Source organism: Salminus brasiliensis, chromosome 7, assembly GCF_030463535.1.
Source record: "Salminus brasiliensis chromosome 7, fSalBra1.hap2, whole genome shotgun sequence".
Classification (NCBI taxonomy): domain Eukaryota; kingdom Metazoa; phylum Chordata; class Actinopteri; order Characiformes; family Bryconidae; genus Salminus; species Salminus brasiliensis.
In genome coordinates, this window is record NC_132884.1 from 31,244,163 (window position 1) to 31,265,492 (window position 21,330).

General features: G+C 38.0%; 1 protein-coding gene across 1 annotated transcript in view; it reads left to right on the plus strand.

Moving 5' to 3' along the window:
- Positions 1-21,330, plus strand: part of LOC140560266 (V-set and transmembrane domain containing 2 like) — a 32,679-nt gene that overhangs the window by 7,903 nt on the left and 3,446 nt on the right. Inside the window, exons 2-3 of the mRNA XM_072684594.1 lie at positions 17,902-18,071; positions 20,445-20,489. Coding sequence (XP_072540695.1) covers positions 17,902-18,071; positions 20,445-20,489 — 215 coding nt within the window. The remainder of the gene's footprint in view (positions 1-17,901; positions 18,072-20,444; positions 20,490-21,330) is intronic.

Genomic DNA, 21,330 nt, shown 5'->3' on the forward strand with positions numbered 1-21,330 from the left:
GGCCTCCTAAGACCAGATAGGAGCATAGGAACCCTCAGCTGGACATGACCCCCAGCATGTTTCCTGGCCTTTACCTGCTCAGCATGGAAATCTTACTCCAGCAGCGTTGGGTCCTTCACCTTCAGCTGCAGATAGCAGAACATGGATGACAACAGTATCATACCAAGAGATTTCTCTCCATGTAACAAATCCAACATTACAGTTCACGGTCAGCGGCATATAAATAGGTTGCTCTCTCTCACCCACGTCTTGTTCTATTTCTCTCTCTCTCTTTCTCTCTCTCTCTCTCTCTCTCTCTCTCTTTATACACTGTCAAGCCGTGAGGTCATTCATCCATTTGTGCAATAAGATGTTTAAACTAAAGGAGCCCAAAGGATTCTTTACAGCATTGCCACAGAACATCTACTCTTTGCTTACTTCCATTGGTGTTTCTTTAAAGATCACTTTCATAAATTAGATGCATGAAGAACCTTTTACGGTTCCACTGGTTAATGGAACCTTTTTCTGAGAATCATGTGCCAAGGCCAAGTATTATTTAAAAGGGTTCTTCACTCTCATTTTACAATTGGTTAATCATGAAAGGACCTTCAGTGCATCAGAACTGTGACAGGAACCTTTTTGGGATCTTTAGTTTTAAGAGTGTATGTGTGTAAGAAATGCTAAACTTAATCCTGACCTTAACTTTCACCTTAACCTAAGCTCTTTTCATTAATTCTATATATAGTTTATACTTTACTTTTATTTTGCTGTTCTTGAATGTGTAGCTTTGCTATTTTTTGCCCATCATTTTTTAGGGCCAATTTTCTGCTTTAAATGTAACACACACAGCCACATGCACAAATCCATATACTGGTCGTGCAGAGCGAGGTCTATGGAGGATGTCCTGGTGTTATGATTTAGTTTCCATAGGAGCAGAGATTCATGTTACATTACTGGTGTCCTTAACTGCATAATAACTGACCTTGCCTCAGTGTGTGACCCTGTATCATCTCTATAGAGCATCATCCTGTTCATAACAGACATTTACAGGACAGTCTTGTCTGTGGAGTTTCCGTTTTCAAAATACTGATCAGTCTCAGTGCACATTTCTGCTTCATGCTTGTGTAGCTGCCCAGAGTCACTAACGTGTCCCTGTACCAGAGGCAGCTGCTTATATATGCATTTCATCTAAAAACATAGAAATATTTCATAGCCAACATGTCAGGGAACGCTGTAGCAATATCTGAGCAGGAAGCTGGAATGTCGCAGTATTTTAAGCATCACGCCAAACTGTAAAAAGCAGTGATGGCTATAGGCTTCACATGTAGCCTAACGTAAGCATGATAAGTAAGTCATGATCAACATATTGCTTCATAACTGCAGAACAAGAAACAGTACAAGCTCATTTTTAAAGTTGCTCAGTTATAAATTTCTCATTTGACCTAGTCAAATTAAATCCATCCTCTATATAGGGTTTTCTGCAACTGATGATTTAACAGAAATCTGTTAATAAGACAATGAAACCCCCAGTGAGCAAGCCAAAGGACGTGGCAAGAAAAATCTCCCTCAGAGCTGGAGAAAGAAATCTTGGGAGGAACCAAGAGTAACCAGGGGTGATCAATCCTCCTCTGGTCAGAACTATAAATTATTGATAAAAAGTCACTATACTACCACATAAAACTGTTAATATGCTTAGATGTACTGATACAGTCATACTAGTGGTGGTAGAAATAATAAAAGTAATGGTGCTAAAAAGATGATGCTAATGGTAATACTACTACTATAAATAATAATAAAAATAATAATAATAATAATAATAATAATAGCAGCAGTTAGAATATTAATATGTGATCATAATTTCATCTTTGATGGATCGATTTCAAGTACACTTTCCAAAAATAAACAAAAGGAATGTAAATTTTGCACTTATCATGACATTTTGACCCTCAAATCAGACAGACAAATTGTGCATGTAGCAGATTTAAAATGTTGTAAAAATAATAATAATAATGCTTTCTTTGTAATAAAATAAAAAGCATTCTGTAAACTAGTCCATTTACCTTGGAATGTATCGGAATCGTGATCAATTATTATCGCAATACAAGCAATAAAGAGAGTGTAATTAGTGCTGTTTAATTAGATGAAGTGCAGCAGATTTAAAAATCACTGTACCAAGTATTAGAGAGTTATTTGAAAATCAGTTTTTAAAAATCTTCTGATGCATTTTGTCTGCATGTCAAACATTGTGATAAATATTATATATCACGAAACTGTCTTTAAATATCATAATATATTTTACCACATTGTTTACCTCTACCTAGTGAAAAGCTTATAATCAATATACACTATATTAGGAAAGTATTGGGACACCTGCTCATTCGTTGTTTCCTGCTTTTGTTGGAGTAACTGTCTCTACTGTCCAGGCTTTTAGAGCACTGCTGTGAGTATTTGATTGCTTTAAGTGTTAGTGAGGTCAGGATGTTGGATGACCACCACCCCACCTCATCCCCAACCTCCCAACCCATCCCAAAAATATTAGAAGGAGCACCATCATTCCAGAGTGGTGCCAATAAGTCCATGATTATCTGCTCCAGAGGGCATTATTCTATTGGCAGTACTTCTCTACAGGGACTAGACAAGCTGTTTGTGTGTGCATTTGCACATCTGTGTGAGCAATGGGTACAACTTAAAGTAGCTGAATGCATTCATTGGAAGGGGTGTCCACAAACATTTGGGCATATCATGTATACCGTAGCCAGTTGATTTCAGGAGAGTGGCGCTGGTGAGAGAGGACTGAAAATAGTCATGGTTATCATCCCTCCATGTTTAGTGGGCATAAGGGGAAGGTGGTACTTAGACAATAGCGATGGTGCATCAGTGGCCCTGGCTAATTACTGTAATGGCTGCAGAATGGAGAGAAGCTGTGCATATTAAGGACCAGTGAAACCACAGGAGAGCCACTTTTTTTTGTTTCTCTTGCTCTTTGTTTCTCTAATTAGGATGTGCATCCCTGACTGACTGTGCTCCTCCTGCAGAGAGAGAGAGAGAGAGAGAGAGAGAGAGACAGAGCAGAGGGAACGTTGATTTGTTTATTGTGCCGAGGCTCCTGACAGCTCTGCTGTGGTTGTAAGTAATTAATTATCATCTAAATGTAGCCACTGATAGAGAAAAGGAAGTCAGGCAAATGTGCTGTGTAGGGAAAGCAACGATGGACAGCTGATGTGTGGAGTCTGTTATCTTCATATTTAGGAGTGTTACGCATTTTTTCAACAGGGGGGTTGCGAGACCATATGCACTGTGAATACAGTTCATTTTAATGCTCACAGTTGTAATGATTTTGTAATGGTAATATTGTATGAAAGCATACCTCCTATCCTGTGCCTTTCCCCTCCTATTTTTTATGTATTTACACTGAGGTTCACTCATAGTTGTTTGCACCAAAAATAAGACATCTCATTATCCCATGGAATTAAACAGGCCTGTACTGCTTTGTGACTGTGCCTTTAAGACGTATTAGTAAATGGTCCTGTATTACTACTTCAAACTTTAGCAGGAATGGGCTGGGCTGAACTGCTGTATGCTGAATATGTGGCTCTACAGTACTGTGCAAAGATTTTAGCCACCTGTGCAGTAGAAATAAAAAGCTCCTCTTCTGGGCGGTAAGTTGATTTCCTCAGTAAAACACACAAATATAAGAATAAATACTAATAATTTATTATTTTATTATTTTACTACTAATAAAATAAATAACATTTATAAAAAAAGTAGCGTTTTTTACATCACTGTATTCATTACAACATCTACAAAGCTCTCCTCATAGAAGTCCAGTATAATTTACAGATATTGCCCAACACCGGTTTTGGTAAATCAGTGCTTAATGATGTTAAATCATGGTGATGGTCACGGTTCGGTGCACAGATAATACATAATACACACTATTAGGGTAAGTACGGTAATTTCACAAGTCATTTTTAGAGGTGTTGCTGTGATAACTGTAGTCTTGTTTGTCCCCCCAGCCCTTTCCTCCCTCTTCCGCTGCCACACATAGATGATAATTTTCCTCTTTTTATTCTTTATCTCTCACTGTCTCTTACAGTTGAATTTAAAACAGCTGAAGTTCTGGCTTATTTCCTAATCGGGAAACCATGGTGGATCAGACGAGACCAGGACGATGTGCTGTAGGGTGTGTAGGTGTTGTAGTGTGTGTGTGTGGACACACATTGAATGTGCTAACCTTTACACTTAATTAGTTAACACATTACAGGCTTGGCTAGGCTGTATTAACTACTCTGGGAGGACTGTACTACGGCACTAGATGGTTTGTTAAAACGTTGTTTGTTAAAATTAATTGAAAGGTAACATAGGTACATTTTGGCTTTTTCCCTTTGCAAACCAAATCGTGACTTATGTACTGTTACACCTCTAGTGATTATGTTTACTTGCATCTGTTGTATTGTGATCTGGAGTTTTTTACAATTAATTATGCTTTTACATGGAACTGCGCTAATATTTGTGTCTCGTGTTTGTCTGAAAATATGCTGTGCCTCAATATGTATCGTAGTGTGAACTTTGTGTATCGTTACATCAATTCTACTAATAACCTTGAATTCTTGTTGATTCTTCACTTCTAAATTGATGCAGCGAAAACCTTTAGCTGATACACTGTGACTCTCTACAGCGCTTTTGCTTCCCTATCGTTTCATTATACACTCACTTCTCCAGCTTTCATAATGTCCCCTGTGTGAGAGACTCTCTCACACACACACACACAAACTGAAACACTCTCTTGCTCACTCTCTCACACACACACACACCCACACACACTCATTCTACCTGTCCCTGGGGTTATAAGAGATTCGTGAAGTGCAGGCTAGGGGGTCGCTGTGCCTGAGTTGTGGTCTTATTACATTAGTCTCTCTGCAGCCTTCAATTCAGCCTGATTTCACATGCTACCTGTGCTTATTTCCCAAAGGAGAGGCCATACACAAACACACACACAGAAACACACAAGGAGGTGTAAAAGGCACACTGAAAAAACAATGCTCTGAAATTACATGGACTCAGACGAGTGTATTATTTTCACTGGAATACAACATGTTCCACCATCATTCCATTCCAACACAAGTATTATCAGTGGCCTGGCTGTTATTATTATTATTATTATTATTATTATTATTATTATTTGGAAATTATTTGCTTTATGTAAATACAGTGCATTATTTCAGTTTACTCTTCTTTGACCTTATTTAGCACTGTTTAGCCGTATTTGGCTAATCTCTTATTATTTCTCATTACATTGATTTATTGATTTATTTCACCTGATTTGGTCATAGACTTTCTTTCAATCTTATTTTCCCTTGTTAGCCTTATTTAGCAGGAGTTACCCTTGTTAGTCTTGTTTAGCCATGTTTAGCCTTATTCAGCATGTTTAGCCTTATTTCGCATAGATGTCACATTTTAGAGCCTCGTGTAGCTTTTCATTTGCCATTTTTAGCATTATTTGCCATATTTTGTCTTATTTAGCACTGCTTACCCTTATTTTGACACATTTCATTGTTTAGGCATTTTTCTTAAGCATAATTTAGCCTTATTTCACCTTGTTTCGTCTTCTTTAACATTGCTTAGCCGTATTCTACTTATTATATCCTTATTTTACTATCTTTAGCTGTATTTAGCACTGTTTGGCCTCAGTTAGACTTGTTTAATCTTACGTAGCACTGTTTAGCCTCATTTGTAAACTGAAGTACTCTGAGCACCAGTCGCCTGGACACAAATTCGGTTATGGACTATGAATATAAATGTGTGCATGAAGACCATTTTGTACACTGCCAACAACCATCTCCAGCAAACCTAAGAGTAATTAATTCTAATTAGCTGTTTCAGGCTGTGACATCTCCCTCACATAACTGTCTGAGCTGGATGAGACGCTGTGATTCATTCTTCTATTGTCATAAGAATGCAAACGACAAGCCACCTGCAATGCTTGTTGCTTAGGTTGAGCGAGTGAGAGAGAAGAATGCTGGACTTGCTGTGGGCTGTGGATGGCTGTTCTCTGGAGAGCAGAGTTGCATGTTTTTACTTATTTATTTGTTTGTTTGTCTATTTATTTATTTATATTCTCTTGCTCTTTCATATTTAATGCGGGTGGCAGAAAGAGCAGGCAACAGAGGCGTTGCAATGGGCTTTTTTTGTCATGAAGAATAAAATCTGCGTACACACATTCACTCACATGTACAGTAAATAAGCATAGACATCCATACTGTACTTAAAGAGTACATTTCAAAGAGTCAATTAAAGCGGTACTCTAGCAAATGAACAAAAGCCTGCTGCACTGCTTATAATGCAGAGTAGATCAAATGAAAAGGCCTGTGTTTGAAGCTCATACTGTAGCACTTGTAAGATTTTTTCATGAAAATATTGTTTGCTTGGAACTCCTTTAAACGTTTCATATTGTATTCATATTCAAAGGTTCCTTCAGCTATAAAGTATTGTATCCATGGAGATATTTCAAATTGAGAGGCTCCACAGTAATGTGTAACTGGCGGCGTGCCGGTAATCTCCGCAGTGGGGGGATATGCTAACTCAAGAGGGCTGTGCTTTGCACAGTTGATGCGGCGAGTGGCCAAGGTTACTGCATTGATTTGTGATGCTGCTGATTTGATTTAAGTGTCACACCTTTCCCAGCCATTCTGGAAGGATCTGTCAGGGTCTGACAAAGGCACAAAGCACCCTGGGATACTCCCTGTTTGTCAAGCAGCCATGTTTCATAAGCAGGATAGAGGAGGAGAGCTGAGACCTGAGCTGTAAAGCAATCCGACAAGCCTCAAATCGATACAGACAAACAAGGAGAGAGAGGCAGGAGGGAGAGAAAGAGAGAGAGAGAGAGCATGTTATTTCAGCTTACTGATAATGACTTACTGTGCAGCACAGAGTATGTGTGTGTGTGTTTAAAAGAGTGAGAGCTAGGCAGAGAACATCATTACCATCAAGAGTTGCATCTGGTTCGAGCAACAAAAGCAAAAAATGAAAGCGAATGAAGGTTATTGTGGGATGTGAACAGAACCGGGACGTGCATGATTTTGGTTTGTGAGTGTAACAGTTTCTTGGAATTGCCATGGGAACACGGTAATTATAAACACGAAGAGGTTCCAGCTGATGAATGCATAAAAATTCTGAATTCAGCTCAAGTCATGAACTGTCTCTGTGACAGTTTTAGCACCATTTACCTCAGCTGAAACCTGTAGCCTTTAAACCAACGGTGCTTCTATGCATGCATTCCGTAATTTAATAACCTAGAGAATAATTCAAACAATTTCCATTAGTAATTATGGAATATTCCATATTATATAAAAACAAATATTTAGATTAAAGAGTTTAATGGCCTTAAATTAGCCATAGCGATATGCAGATTTGAAATTCTTTATGGCCCAATTCTTCACAGCCAAACCAGCTGTTGCACAACATAGAACACACTAGTGCATTTTCTTTCTATTAGACACAGCTGCACATTTTTGGTCTTTTAGCATTTAAAAACAGTGTAATGCTTGCAATTGTGAGTTCATGTCATCTACATGACAAATGTTGTCTGTACATAGCATTTATTAAAACTAAGCTGCAAAAACAATAAAGTTTGTCATGACTTGACAGAAAAATGACATGAACCTGTTTACGTATTGCAAACCTTCAGCCCACTTCAGCTGTTTTTGAATCTGTGTATCATTTATTATGTTCATATTCCATTGAGAATCCAACAACTGAATAAGCTGTTTACATTTGCTATTTTGTGCTCACATCAAAAATAGTAAATAAATAAATAAATAAATAAAATTAACCAGGGGTTGAACTCAGTTTTGCTAGCCAAAAAGATCAGTTTTGGAGTTTCAGTGTTTTGTATGAAAAGTTGTCTTAGTTGACTATGGAGAGTTTCATCTTGTTCAGAGAAACTAAACATATTGCTGTTTAATTATCTGATAAAGATGTTCATAAATTAATCATTATAAATTCTGTATTACTAAACAGTGATCATTGGTTTAGAGCAAATAAATGATCCCTTAATATTATTTAACATTTAACATTTATGGTATTTAGCTGATCCAGAGAGACTTACAAGGTTACTCATATTACAGAGGTGGACCAATGTAGTGTTAGGAGTCTTGCCCAAGGACTCTTATTGGTGTAGCGCAGCACAGTCACCCAGACCGGGAATCAAACCCCAGTCTCCCACGTGGTGTGGTAGCTCACTGGCAGGTAGTGGAGTTATCTGTTGCGCCACACCAACCAAACATTATATTATAACTTCATACATGGTAAAAAAAAAATAACTCTTCCACCAGTCTCTATGTCTATTCACACATTAACTCAGGTCCACTACAACATTTTTTAGTTCACTTATTGATGACAAATTGTGCTGAAAAAAAAAAACATATTTCCTTAATTTCTAACAAAATCTAAAAGAATATTGATGTCACCAGAAGATTAAAAAAAAAGAGTAAAAAAGAGTACAAAAACATCTTCTTAGAATTTCATTTATCCTTACCTCTCTTACTGTAATATCATTTGGGCTAATACTTACAAAAGCAGCATGAGTTGTAAAATGGCAGATGTACATTGTTTTATAACTACTAACATGGTAAACAGCAAGTGGAGGGGTTCACATTTAAAAAGCTACATGATCTCGGTCTCTTGCTTAACAATGACAGCAATGTAGCCACATTTCCCTGACAACCACTTTGGCACTTAAGAGCTTATAGCAAAAGAGCATTATGGGGGGAAATGTCCATATCAAATTACTTAAAACAAAATTGATCAAGTTCAACACACAAATAAGTCTTAATAACTTAACAACTTCCAGGTCACACAAATCAAACAAATTAGATGTAAATGTTTGATTTGAACAAAAAAGTACCTAAAAAACAAGCCGAATCTGATTCAGGAATGGTATACATATTTTTGTCCTTTTCTGATTTTGGATTCCATCTGTTCACTTTAAAGTTGAAAGAGGTGCAGACAGTCTGTTGAAGAGTTATTGCAGGGCAAGATGTGGGGAATCTGACACAGTAAAAAGAAACAGCCTGTTGAGTTTGGAGCAATTAAGAAAGGTCTGAAATGTATTATGAGTAGAGGTGTAATGATACAGATATTCGTAGTGAATTGTCACAGTATGGGGGTCACAGTGCACACAGTTGCATGGAGAATACATGGTATGCACTATTAAGATAAATATGGCAATTTCACAAGCATGCATGCCACGTGGAAACCCTAAGCTGTACACAGTTGAAGTAGTATGGTATTGTGGGAACTGTAGTAGTTTATAAGTTTTAATATTGCTATGGTAACTGTAGTCTTGTTTGCCCCCTGCTTTACTACTTCATTAACACACAATACCGTAACTTACACAACTGTCTGTCCAAATTAAATGAAAATGCCCTGGGATAGTCTTATGTAATTAAGACTACCCCCCCCCCCTTATTTGGCCATACTCATACCGAAACGCAATGCCCAAACTGCAGTGTGAACTAAACTGTGACTTTTGTGTACTGTTACACCCCTAATTATGAGAAGGAAAATAAGTAAAATGTGGGTGTTTTAAAAAAGGTTGCTTAGCATTTTTCCAGGAAAAAATAAATTAAGTTCTCTTTCTTGACTAGTGTTCAACTGTCAAACTAGAAGATACCTCTGGATATAAGTTCAAAGTATAACTCCACACTCCAGCACCATGGTCTCACTTGTTTGCCAGTTTCATGCTGATAGATACATTAAAGCTATGCTTGAAACTCATGCATTAAAAATCATTTCAGTATAACCAATACAGTTTAAAAAATGATTGAACGATGTGTTTTGAAGTCTTCACAGAGAGAGAAGACAAACTCACTTATTTATTTACAGATATCATGTCTAATTTCATTACAAATGAGTAGAATTCAGAATTTCATTAGGCTTTTATCACACTTCTCTATTGAGGTTTTATTGTCTATTTGTCTCTTTGATGCATTGAGAGAGCTCTCTGGTGTATCGATGTGTAGTAATTCCACAGGCTTTTAATTTGATTTCATTGGTTGCTGTCATTTTGATACATTTGTCTAAGGCACCTCTGACTGAGAAAGATGGATGGAGGACTATAAAAAGTGAAGTCTGGGAAGAAGAGAAAGAGAGGACAAAGGGAGTTATTTAAAGCTATAATTAAGGACTAGTACAACTGGCAGCCTGGTTTTTGGCACAGTAATAACAGAGGCTGACAGGTCCTAGTAAAGTGTACAATATGGATGTGTATGCTCTTGTTTGAAAGCAGCGAAGCCAGTCCTGTAGTGGCCGAGGTGGAAAAATCAGGAGAGAAGGAAAAGCTTTTGTGTTTGTGTGTGCTGTTTTGACCATATCGTCAATATAACCTCTATATAAAGCTTGTGAGCTGCAACAAACTATATGTCTAACAGTATCCAGACATACCTTTGAATTGGTGTATTCAGCCACTTTAGGTGCACCCATTACTGGCATTCATGTGCTGTTTTGCACACATACCTAGGATAAAGCTTTCCCATAAGAGTAGAGGTAGTGACTGCAGCGAAAAGTAACTTGCAATGACTAAACAATATGTATATTTTACATATTGTGAGAACTTGTGTGGGTATAGTCTACATATGGTGAGAACATTTGTTGTTGAGTTTTTATGTGTGTATGGTGAGTGTAGTGTACATATGCAGAGTATAATGTATATATGGAGAGAACTTTTGTGGGTATAATGTCCATATGATGATGTTATATGATGAGACATTTGTGACTGATTTGTTTAGTTTAGTAGATACTTTTTTTAATGTTTTATAGTGTGTTTAATATCTTATAATCCAGTCTGACCATCCTTCCTGACCAATCAGCTCCCAGTTCCTTAAATCACTGCAGTTAAATCACTGTGTGTGTGTCGATGTGTAGTGGTACACACTCTGGACTGATGTCTGCTGTTGTTTGTTGACTATTGATGTGAAATAACTTTTATAGTGAGGTGAATGTGCTGTGATTGGATTTTCCGTAGTGTGTGTGTATTAGCATTAGCGTTAGCCTCTATGTGGTTCTTTGCTGAACAAAGAAAACAAAGAAAGCGTTCCACACTGCAGACTTTTATTTCCCTTCTGGCAACGCTCTTTCGTGCTACCGGCTAGGAGTAGTATATGGTAATAGTGCCTTGAGGACACAAGATGGTGCTCCGAACACTGTGATTAAAACAAAGAAGCGAAACTGGATCTGGATTAAAATAGCCCATTCCTGATTCATTAACAAATGCCTGGATCGGCCCTAGTATAGCGTACATGTGATGGGTATGGTGTACATATGGTGAAACCATTTGTGGGTGTATTTTCAAGAGCATTTGGATCATGTTATGTTACTTAAGCAGGTATTGGATGGGAAATGTAAATATTGAGCTTTCTGAAAGAGAGCTTTGGAAATGTTAAGCTAATATAAAATTGTGATATGTCTAATTTTGCAAATTTAATTGTTGAGGTGGGATATATATTAGATATCAAGTAAACAGTCAGTTCTTGAAGTTGATGTGTTGGAAGCAGGACAAATGGGCAAGCATAAGAAAAAAGACAATCTTAGGAGCCAAATTGCGATGGCTATATCAGTAGGTCAGGGCATCTTCAAAAAGACCAGTGTTGTGGGGTGCTCCCAGTATAAATTGGTTAATACTTGCTAGTAAGGACAGTTGGTGAACCAGCAACAGGGTTGTGGGCACCTAAAACTTAATGTGATCCACAGAGGCCCCACATTACACCTTTTAGGTCTTAAAGGATCTGGTGCCAGATACCACAGGACACCTTCAGAGGTCTTGTGGAGTTCATGCCTTAGAGGTTTTGATGGCACGAGAGGGCCCAACACAATATAAGGCAGGTGGTTTTCATTGTTATGGCTGATTGAGGTACAGTATATCCATCACCACCCACACACTTCCACCTAAAACTCAGAACTCATATGTGCTGCGGTTAAAAAGGAGATAGAGAGTGTGTGTTCTCTGGCTGTTGTTTTTGTTTCATTGTTTTTTTTGTGATTTGTGCATGCGCATGCATCTCTGTACCTATATCATGGTGTACAGTGCAGCACTTCTCCCTTTCAGACTGGTGCATTTCCTCTGCGGCTTATTAGAACTGGCATGTCATGATGCTCAGAGTTTGAAGTGCTTGTCATTTTGCATATGCGAATAAATCTGACTGCAAGCAGTGGCTTTGTCATGAATCATGCATGCGCCTTTGGAAGGGCTGTGGTTTGAGTTGTGAGGAAATTAATTCATGCTTGGGGGTGGAGAAAAGATACATCTGGGTGTGAACAGGCTTTGGCTGGAATGGAAGATGACAGAATTCACGCCTGGCTCCCCCGTGATCCACAGAGAATAGTTTAGCCTACCCAACCGACTCCTGTGGGTAATGGTTAAGTCCCTTTAGGCTATGAACACCTGCCAAATTCGACTGTGTGTGAGAGAGAGAGAGAGAGAAAGAGAGAGAGAGAGAGAGAAATCTGATGTTCTGAGGACATTTATGGATGAATGTTGTAAACCAAATGTGTAAAATATTTAACACTAAAAGATAATTCCTAATGAATCGGAAGTATAATACATGGTTGGACCCTTGTGAATATGGACCATATCTGCCAGTATAATACATAAAAGAAGTAATTCAAATAAACAAATATGTGCAAAAACATAACTAAATAATAATATTAATAATCAGAATCAATGAATATTTATATGTTTACTATTTGCCCTCAGTAGTGATCATTTATTTATTTATATTCAATCAAGTCACAGTTATTGTTATCAAGTCACAGCTTGTTATTCCCATTGGTTAATGGATATCAGATTTACTGTATATGTCTTTATCCATTATTGTCAGCTTTATGGAATGTTGTAAATGGGTGTAAAATGCAACCATTTTCTAGCATTTCACACAAGATTCTTACTTTTGGAAAGTAGATGATTGTACTGCATTAAAAAATCAATTAAACCTTACCAGCATGCTTCCACATTTTGTTCTGCAGCAAAGGTTTTAGGCAGTAGGGTAATAGCATTCTGGCTATTATACATCTGGGAGATGATTGTACACAGTGCATTGTTATGAATTCCTGTACTGGAGTTGAATGGAATTGACCCTGATGCTATTTTACATTTTTTAATGTTAAGGAAATTTCTGCAGTTTTTTGGATAGAATTGTTAAATAATTGACTGATTCCAGCTGTGCCTCAAAAGCTGTATGTATTATCGCATTCATTTTAGATTCGCTCAGGAGCGCCTGACTGACCCAGAAAAACATTATCAGGTAGATGTTCTCATTAGAACAGATCCCAAGTGGACTCAAGGCCCTTCCTTTTTCCCTTCACGATGTAGAAGTTCTCTCTTGGTAAACCTGGCTATTTGTTTTTGGCAGAAGGACACAAACAATCGCGTGTGCTTTGTTAATAAAAACAAAAATGTAGCAAATGAACACTGCTTACAGTTTGGCCGTTGGCATGCAATGTGACATTTTGTGAATTATTAGATTCGTAGTGCATGAATCCAGGCAGGATGGAGGTACTGAGGGGAAGTCTCCACAAATGGTCAGTACTGCAGGAGACAGAGGGCTTAAGTGGAAATATGTCCATGTAGCCTGAGTTGACCTACTAGCTTTATTTCTGAGCTGAGCCTCGTTGAAATGAATCATTGGAAAACATTGAAAAACGTCTGACATCTAGATAGGCTTTGCCTCTGTAGTTACTCATTTATTAGCCTCTACTGTGTATTTGTTCATGTGCTTTACGACTGCTTCAACAGAATCAGTTTTGGAGGAGAAAATAGGGAATTGGTGCCACCAAAAAAATAATACACAATAATTAATGTGAAAATAAATGAAAACGCCCCAAAGATAAAAGTGCTGTGCAGATTTATTTTCTCTTTTTTGAGTCAAAGAGAATCTTCATGCCAGCCTGGCTTTGCATATTTGTGGCCTTTATTTGTGCACATGTGCCTTCTGGGGTACTTCAGCGTTAATAGTCGTATTGTTTCTCCTGAGAACAAGCTTGTTTGATTAGTGGTAATAGACACTATAGAATGTTTTTTGAATGTTTTCATAAATGCTTTCCCTACAGACAAACTGGTCTTTAAAATCAAAACAATTTCCCACTCACTTTATATCTCCCATCCAGTACGTAGATACTGTCCCCCTCTAATATAATCTTTACATGAAGCAGTGGATTCATTTTCTTTAATGTTTAGTAATAAAAGATGACCTTATTTGCAAAAGCCATGAAGTTAAAGAAGAAACATTTTCTTTAATACTTAATATTATTTTTTTTTCCATCTTCCATACAGTTTCAAAATAAGAAAAAAGCTAATGTTTGGGCACCTTGCATGGTCACTACCTACTAAGACCCCCTTTGATAAGTATCCTGGCTTTTTGCTTGGGGAAGCTTTGTAAAAGGCTTTTAATTCTGTGAGATTCCTGGGCCGACAGCATGCACTTCTCAGGTATATCCACAGATGTTTGATGGTGTTTCGATCGGGGGCCTTGAGGGCCATGGCAAAACCTTCAGCTTGAGTTTGTGGAAAGGTGTGTTTAGGGTCATAGTCCAGCTGTAGAAGCCATCCTATGTTCATCTTCACCTTTTTTTTTTTACAGATGGTGAGATGTTTACTTTCAGAATTTGCTGGTGTGTCATTAAATCCATTCTTCCTTCCACCACTATAATGTTCCTCAGGCCACTGGCTGCAACACAAGCCCAAACCATGATCAATCAACCCCTGTGCTTAACAGTCGGTGAGGTTTTCTTTTCATGAAATTCAACAGCCTTTTTCCAGGAAAGGTTTACTTCTTTACTAAGAAAGGTGATATTTGTGCAGGTGTCACTGACCAGTAGAAAAGGGCACCACCACTCCAGAGTTAGTTTACTGCCCTTCCTGTTTACTGTCATTTCTTAATGACATTATTAAGGGATGAAACGGCTACCCAAAATCACTTTGCCATCTTTTTTTGGCCTTCTCCTGCTTTGTGGGCATAATTATTTTAATTCAGAGTGCTAGAGGATGGTTTGAAATTTTATAAAGCTTTTAAAAATTTGCATTACCTGGCCTTAAGCTAATTAAGGTCTAAGACCTTGGTAATGGTAATCTGAAAGTTTCAATATTTTGTGCTACTTAAACTTTTACATGATGTTCCTTTCCTTCTTTCACTCGAGAATCTAGAATCTTTAACATTATGCCTTTTGGAGATCAGTTTATCTTCTAATGAGAGAAGGTCTTACCAGGGGTGCCAGAACTTTTGCATGCCCCTATATCACATCTTCTGTAGTGGTGGAATTGCTCTTTTTTCATTCCATAATGAGTTTTTCCTCTTATTAAAAACACACACTCACACACAAATACACACACACATAAAACTTGTACAAGTAACTCATTACTGTTTGTCGTAAAACGTGTGTTTAATTATCTCTAATGTTGTTTACAAACTATTTGTTTGCTGAAGAGCTCAGTTTCCAAGTGTTGCCTTTCTAGATCTGCAAAAAAAAAAAATATTCTCATTATTTTTGCCACTCTTCTGTCCTAATCGCTATGGAGATAATGACGGCTCAGGGCCTGAGGCTTCTGTAATTAGGCAAAGTACCTCCTCCAACACAAAGACACTGATGTGTGGATACACTTTGGTGTCAATTTTCCATTCAGTGTCGCTGCGTTTCAGTGTGACATCACAGTGGGAAAAGCATCTCAGTCTGTGTAGCTTTTCAATTACATTGAACTGACAATGAGCAGCAGAATGTTTTGCCCCTCTGACGTGTCATTTCTTGACTCGGATTATCAGAGGACAGGTGTAAAGACTGACGTAGCAATCTGTGTGAGTTCTGCTCCACTACCAGTCACTGAAGATAAAAACCTAGCGTCCTCATGCACTGGAAGGAGTGTGTTTGTAGTCAGGAGGCATTCCTGTCTGAATGTCACTGCTTCTGCAGTTACTACTGACTCATATAAAATCAATAGTGAGAGAAGCAGAGAGTCGCTGAGCATATCAATCTCATAAATAAGAGATCATATGAGTGAGTACTTGACGAGGCGTGGGCAGCACACAATAAGCCGTGACCTTGGGCCTTGCCTCAGGTCACAGGGAAGAACATGCCGAGAGGGAGTTTCATACTACATCACAGGGCTGGTTAGACTCAGGAAGAGGAACATGGGCTGTGTCATTTTATACTAAAACACACACAGTTAACAGCTAGCAGCTGTGGGCAAACATGAGCACAGGATGGTAAGAGGTCTTGGCCTTGGGTAGTTTAAAGACATTATGGAACTATCAGCGCCACTGAATTGATCATTCAAGATGGAGAAATATATAATGTGTTATTCATTTCAAATGATATTTATTTTTGATGTATATGAAAGTATATGTTTGGATAGACTGGACACAAGGGTACCAAATTTGATGTTTGATGTCTCCAACGCCTAGTTTTAGTAAGCTACACTGCATAGTCTAACTTAAAGGTAAAGGTGCACGTATCTGTACTATGTACAGTGAAATGTGTCCTCCCCATTTGACCCATCTGTGGTAGTGAACACACACACACACACTAGATAACTAGGGGCAGTGAGTACACACACACACACACACACACACACACACACACACACACACACACACACACACACACAGAGCAGTGGGCAGCCAACTCCAGTGCCCAGGGAGCAGAGAAGGTAAAGGGCCTTGCCCAACAGTGGCAGCTTGCCGAGCTCGGGAATCAAACCCACAACCCTGTCATCAATAGCCTGGCGCTCTAACCGCTGAGCCCCCACTGCCCCCACAATAGCATAGCTTTAGCATAACATTGTAGGCAGCAACAGTTACTATGAAATAACTTGTCAAATATATCTAGAATTTATAGGAGACAGCCAAAGAATGTTGTTTTTCTCATCGGCTAAATCACTGAAGGCTGTCCTGTTTCGTAGGACCCTTCAAATGTAGCCAAAAAATGTACCTGCCAATTTGGGGAATCAAACTACTCAAGTGTTGTCTTTTAAGACACCCACAATCCTTCACACAAGTGCAAAACGTTTTGAAACATGGCAGATAATGCTGTGATTGGTGAGTTTTAAAGTGTTATTCAATGTTTTGAAGCATAATATGTAAATTGTTGTGTTGCTTATGTCAGTATGTTGTGACGTGTTGGTACAACCTGCTAAGGCTGTGCGTCACTGAGCCCTACAGAAGAACCGTTTGTATATGGGGTGGCTAGAGATGCCAAGACAATTGAGATGTTTTATTTATTTTACCTGATAGCATACAGTGTTGCAAATATACCAGACCAAAGATGGTACTCTTAAAGATTCCGCTTAAACAAGCACTATTTAATATTATCCCAATTCTATCTCTTATCCTAAAATCTAGCAGAGTCAGTAGGTGTGAGGGATGAAGCGTAGAGACTGTGGAACTGTCTATTATTGTTGCCCAGCTTTGCATGGGATGTAGCTGTACGTTTTTTGTTTTTTTTTTTGTAAATACTACTGGGATCACGGCAGCAATATTTTTTCTGCTAGCAGTTGATGGCAGTTGAAATAATAGAATTGGTAACAATACATACAGTATAGTCAGCAATGGTGCTCCATTGCATTCAGTTTGTGAAATCTCTGTTGTGTGAACTAGGTTTCTGAAGTAAACTACAATGTTTGATTCTTAGCAGAGGTTTTAGGGTTGTAGGACATGGGCTGCTGTCATAGGCAGCTTCTGCTTGTACTAGTAGACTTAACTGCTCAATAAAAAACTGAGAGGCAAATGTTTGGACTGAAGAATATAGATGAGGTGATTGTAGGTGATAATTTAAATAGGACAGAGGACAAGTCAGCACAGACTTGTAATTGGTTGGTTTTTCAAACGGCCTTAAATGATCATGCTTTAACATTCATCTCTTTATGTCTTTCTCTCTCAGCCCTTTTCACAGAGGTTCCTCATGACATAATCACTCAGAGTGGTCAGGATGTGGAGATGGCCTGCTCCTTCAGAGGGGCTGGCTCGTCCTCCGTGTCCTTGGAGATCCAATGGTGGTATCTTCGGCACCACAGGGATTGGGCTGAGAAACCTGCCTGGACAACCAATCAGGTGTGACCCTGCTCTGACATTGACATTGACATTGCTTTTATGCTTTTCATATTGCAAGTCCTACATATGTACTGTAACCTCTAACTCCAGGATTATTAGTCATCACTCTTAAGGCTTATTATTAACACTACAAGAACATATCCAGTAATTCTTATGTAGTTGTAGTGTGTAGTTATAAGAGTGAGACATTCAGGTATGGACCCTCCTAAAAGCTCTTTAGAGTTTAATGGATTACTGCATTTTAAGCATCAGGTATCTATCACTTAGATTACTCTATTATTGTCATTCTAATATGAAATAAGACACTATAAGACACTTAATATTTGCTGTGCGCTTGCATGGATTTCTGAAATGTACAGTGCTGTTTAGGCTTAGGCACCTGTATAAAGTGAATTAAAAGGCTTCTCGTGTTTAATTACTCAGTAAAACATTAATATTAGAAAAATAGTAATAATATTGATACAAAAAGTAAGTGATTTTAACATTGCATTCATTAAACATCTCCAAAGCTCTCCTAATCAGAGTCTGGTATTATTTATAGTTGCCATCCAACACCTGGTTTAGCAAATCAGTGCCTTATGATATTAAATCAGGTGAGCTGGTGATGGAATTGAACACCTTCATGCTCAGGCTGGGAGAAGTCCAGGAAAAGTCTGGAATCAAGCTTTGTTTTTAAGACTAGCTCATCTCAACTACATTCTTCAAAATGAGAAGTTCTTGTTACAGTGATTATGCTCACCTTCATATGTTCTAATGTGATCTGCAGTTCCTATAAGCAAAACACTCTTCCAAGGTAAATAGTTTTAAATAACATGCTTAGGTGCCTAAACCCTCTGCACAAGTCTGTATTTCTGTTCATTATATTCTATAGCTAGAAATCATCATAGACAAAATATATTTTACCAACACCTTAAAGAAGGGCAGTGTTCATAAGGTAGTAACATAAGGCTACAGTACATCTATATAAAACCTTCAAGACAAATTCATATAGATATGTACATAAACATGTATATATATAAAACAAGTATATATTATAAAAATAAAATGTCAACAGATGTTATCAAAGCGGTCAAAAATGTTATCACAAAGTCTGTCGCATTTGATGTCAATGAGACATAAAATGGATGTAAAGTGACAGATTCTTCTGAAATTAGGTTATATATGAGACTTTCAGGAGTGACAGCATTTTATTGCAGCTTCTTTCTGTTGCTCACTGCATGTCAGAGTGACATCAGAAGTTGCTCTCTCATTTGATTAATATATAAGGAGGCAGTTTAGTCGTCAAGTGACTTCCAAATGTAGGACTAATATTAGCTGACCAGACCTGCTTTAGTAGTTAAACTCAACACAAAAACTGACAGCATATATTCCAAAGCTTAACCAAAACAAGCTACAACATTGTACAGTTTTAATTTTGCTGGAAATATATGTATATATTTATATATATACAGCAATATAGTGTCATGGCCCCCCAGTAAAATAGGTTTAGAGTCTGCAGCTCAGAGTCTGTAACTATTTCACAGTGGAACATGAAAACAGTCCATAATATCTAAAACTTTATAAAACTATTACTGAAACCCTCTGTTTTACCAGCGGGAGAACCACACACCTTTTTTATTTTTAAACCAGCACTGAAGAACGCATTCAGAACAGAGTGGAGGCTAACACTAATGCTAATGCACACATGCTATAGAAAACCCAAAACACAGCACATTCACCCACTATAAACCAGTTATTTCACATCAGATATTACAACAACAGATATTAATCCAGAGTGTGTACCACCACACACACACCTACACACACACAATGTGATTTGACTGCAGTGTTGTAAGGAAGCTGGAAGCTGATTGGTTAGGGAGGTGAGTCAGATTGGATTATAAGATATTAAACACACTATAAAGCAGTCATTTTAATAAAAGTCTACTAAACTAAATCAGTTAGTCCAGAATCTCATTATAGAAACTACTACTAAAATAAACTGATTTTACCTCTTTAAAACGTCTTCACACGTCATACTATATGACATATGACACAGCGTAGGAAACAATATGAAAGCCTGCTGTTCTTATTCTGTAAAAAGAACTGTGAAGTAGGTCGAACCTTAGTTGCCCAGACAATTGAGCATTAAATGAATTCTATACCCACTCTGCCAGAGAATAATAGTCTGAGACGGCTGGCAGGAGTTCCGCTTTGTAATTACTGATTAATGCATGCAGTACAGTATCTTAGTCTGTTGGCTGATTTTACCTGAAAGTACAAACGGCAACCAGACAGGATCTAGCTGTGCCAACACAGCGTAATTAACATGCAGACAATCTTACATACAATACAGTCCTTCACTTCTCTCCCATTCCTTCCTTCCCTCTGTAGGTTGCTCCTGTTGAAGAGATGACAAGAGGCGCCACTAAAATAAGCGTGAGTTCTCAATGTCAGATCCCTGTTTTGAGGTTGTATATAATAGCAGTTTGTCATCTGTCATGTCGACAGCTCTCAGTTATCTGATAAGACTATGCTTCAGCTTCAGATTCAAAAAAGGATGGTGTCATCCTTACCCGTTCTAGAATTTCCATCTCAGTGGGGAATGCAATGTAAAACCCTATTCATCATTCATCTCTTGCTTTCATGGTTCCTGAGCAGCTCATAGCTTAAGCTGTACTTCTAAAGTTCACATTAATCCAGCAAGACGAGATGAGACGAGACATTTTTGGAACATCTGATCTATATAAACTCTGTAGGTTTAGAATGTTAAACACCAGCGGTTAGAGATTTAAGAAGTAGAACATTTAGTTTAGAGCCCAGTTTGAGGAGCTTTTCCTCCTATCTTTGTGACCTATATACACCAATTAGCCATAACATTAGAACCTCTGACAGGTAAAGTTAAAAACACCTCTCATCTGCATCTAACAGGATCCATAAAGAGATATACAGTCGTGAAAAAGTTAGGACACAACTTTATCTTTTTTAGTATGCTTAAACATATGGCCATATGGGCATTTCTTTATTTAAACAATATTAAGAGGTGGTGGAAATGCAATTTAAAGAAAAAGGTTTTAGGTTTTTTTCCTATATACCCCTATTCCAGGAACCTGGCCCAATTATACTTACATTCGGTGGGTCTGGAGCCTAACTAGAAATACTGGCCACAAAAGAGGACTTTAAATTGTTCAATTAGATTGAGACAAGCAGTTTGATATTACCTTCAGTTTCATCCATAACAAAAGATGTGAGAAATGTATGTAATGAATGAAAGTCAAAC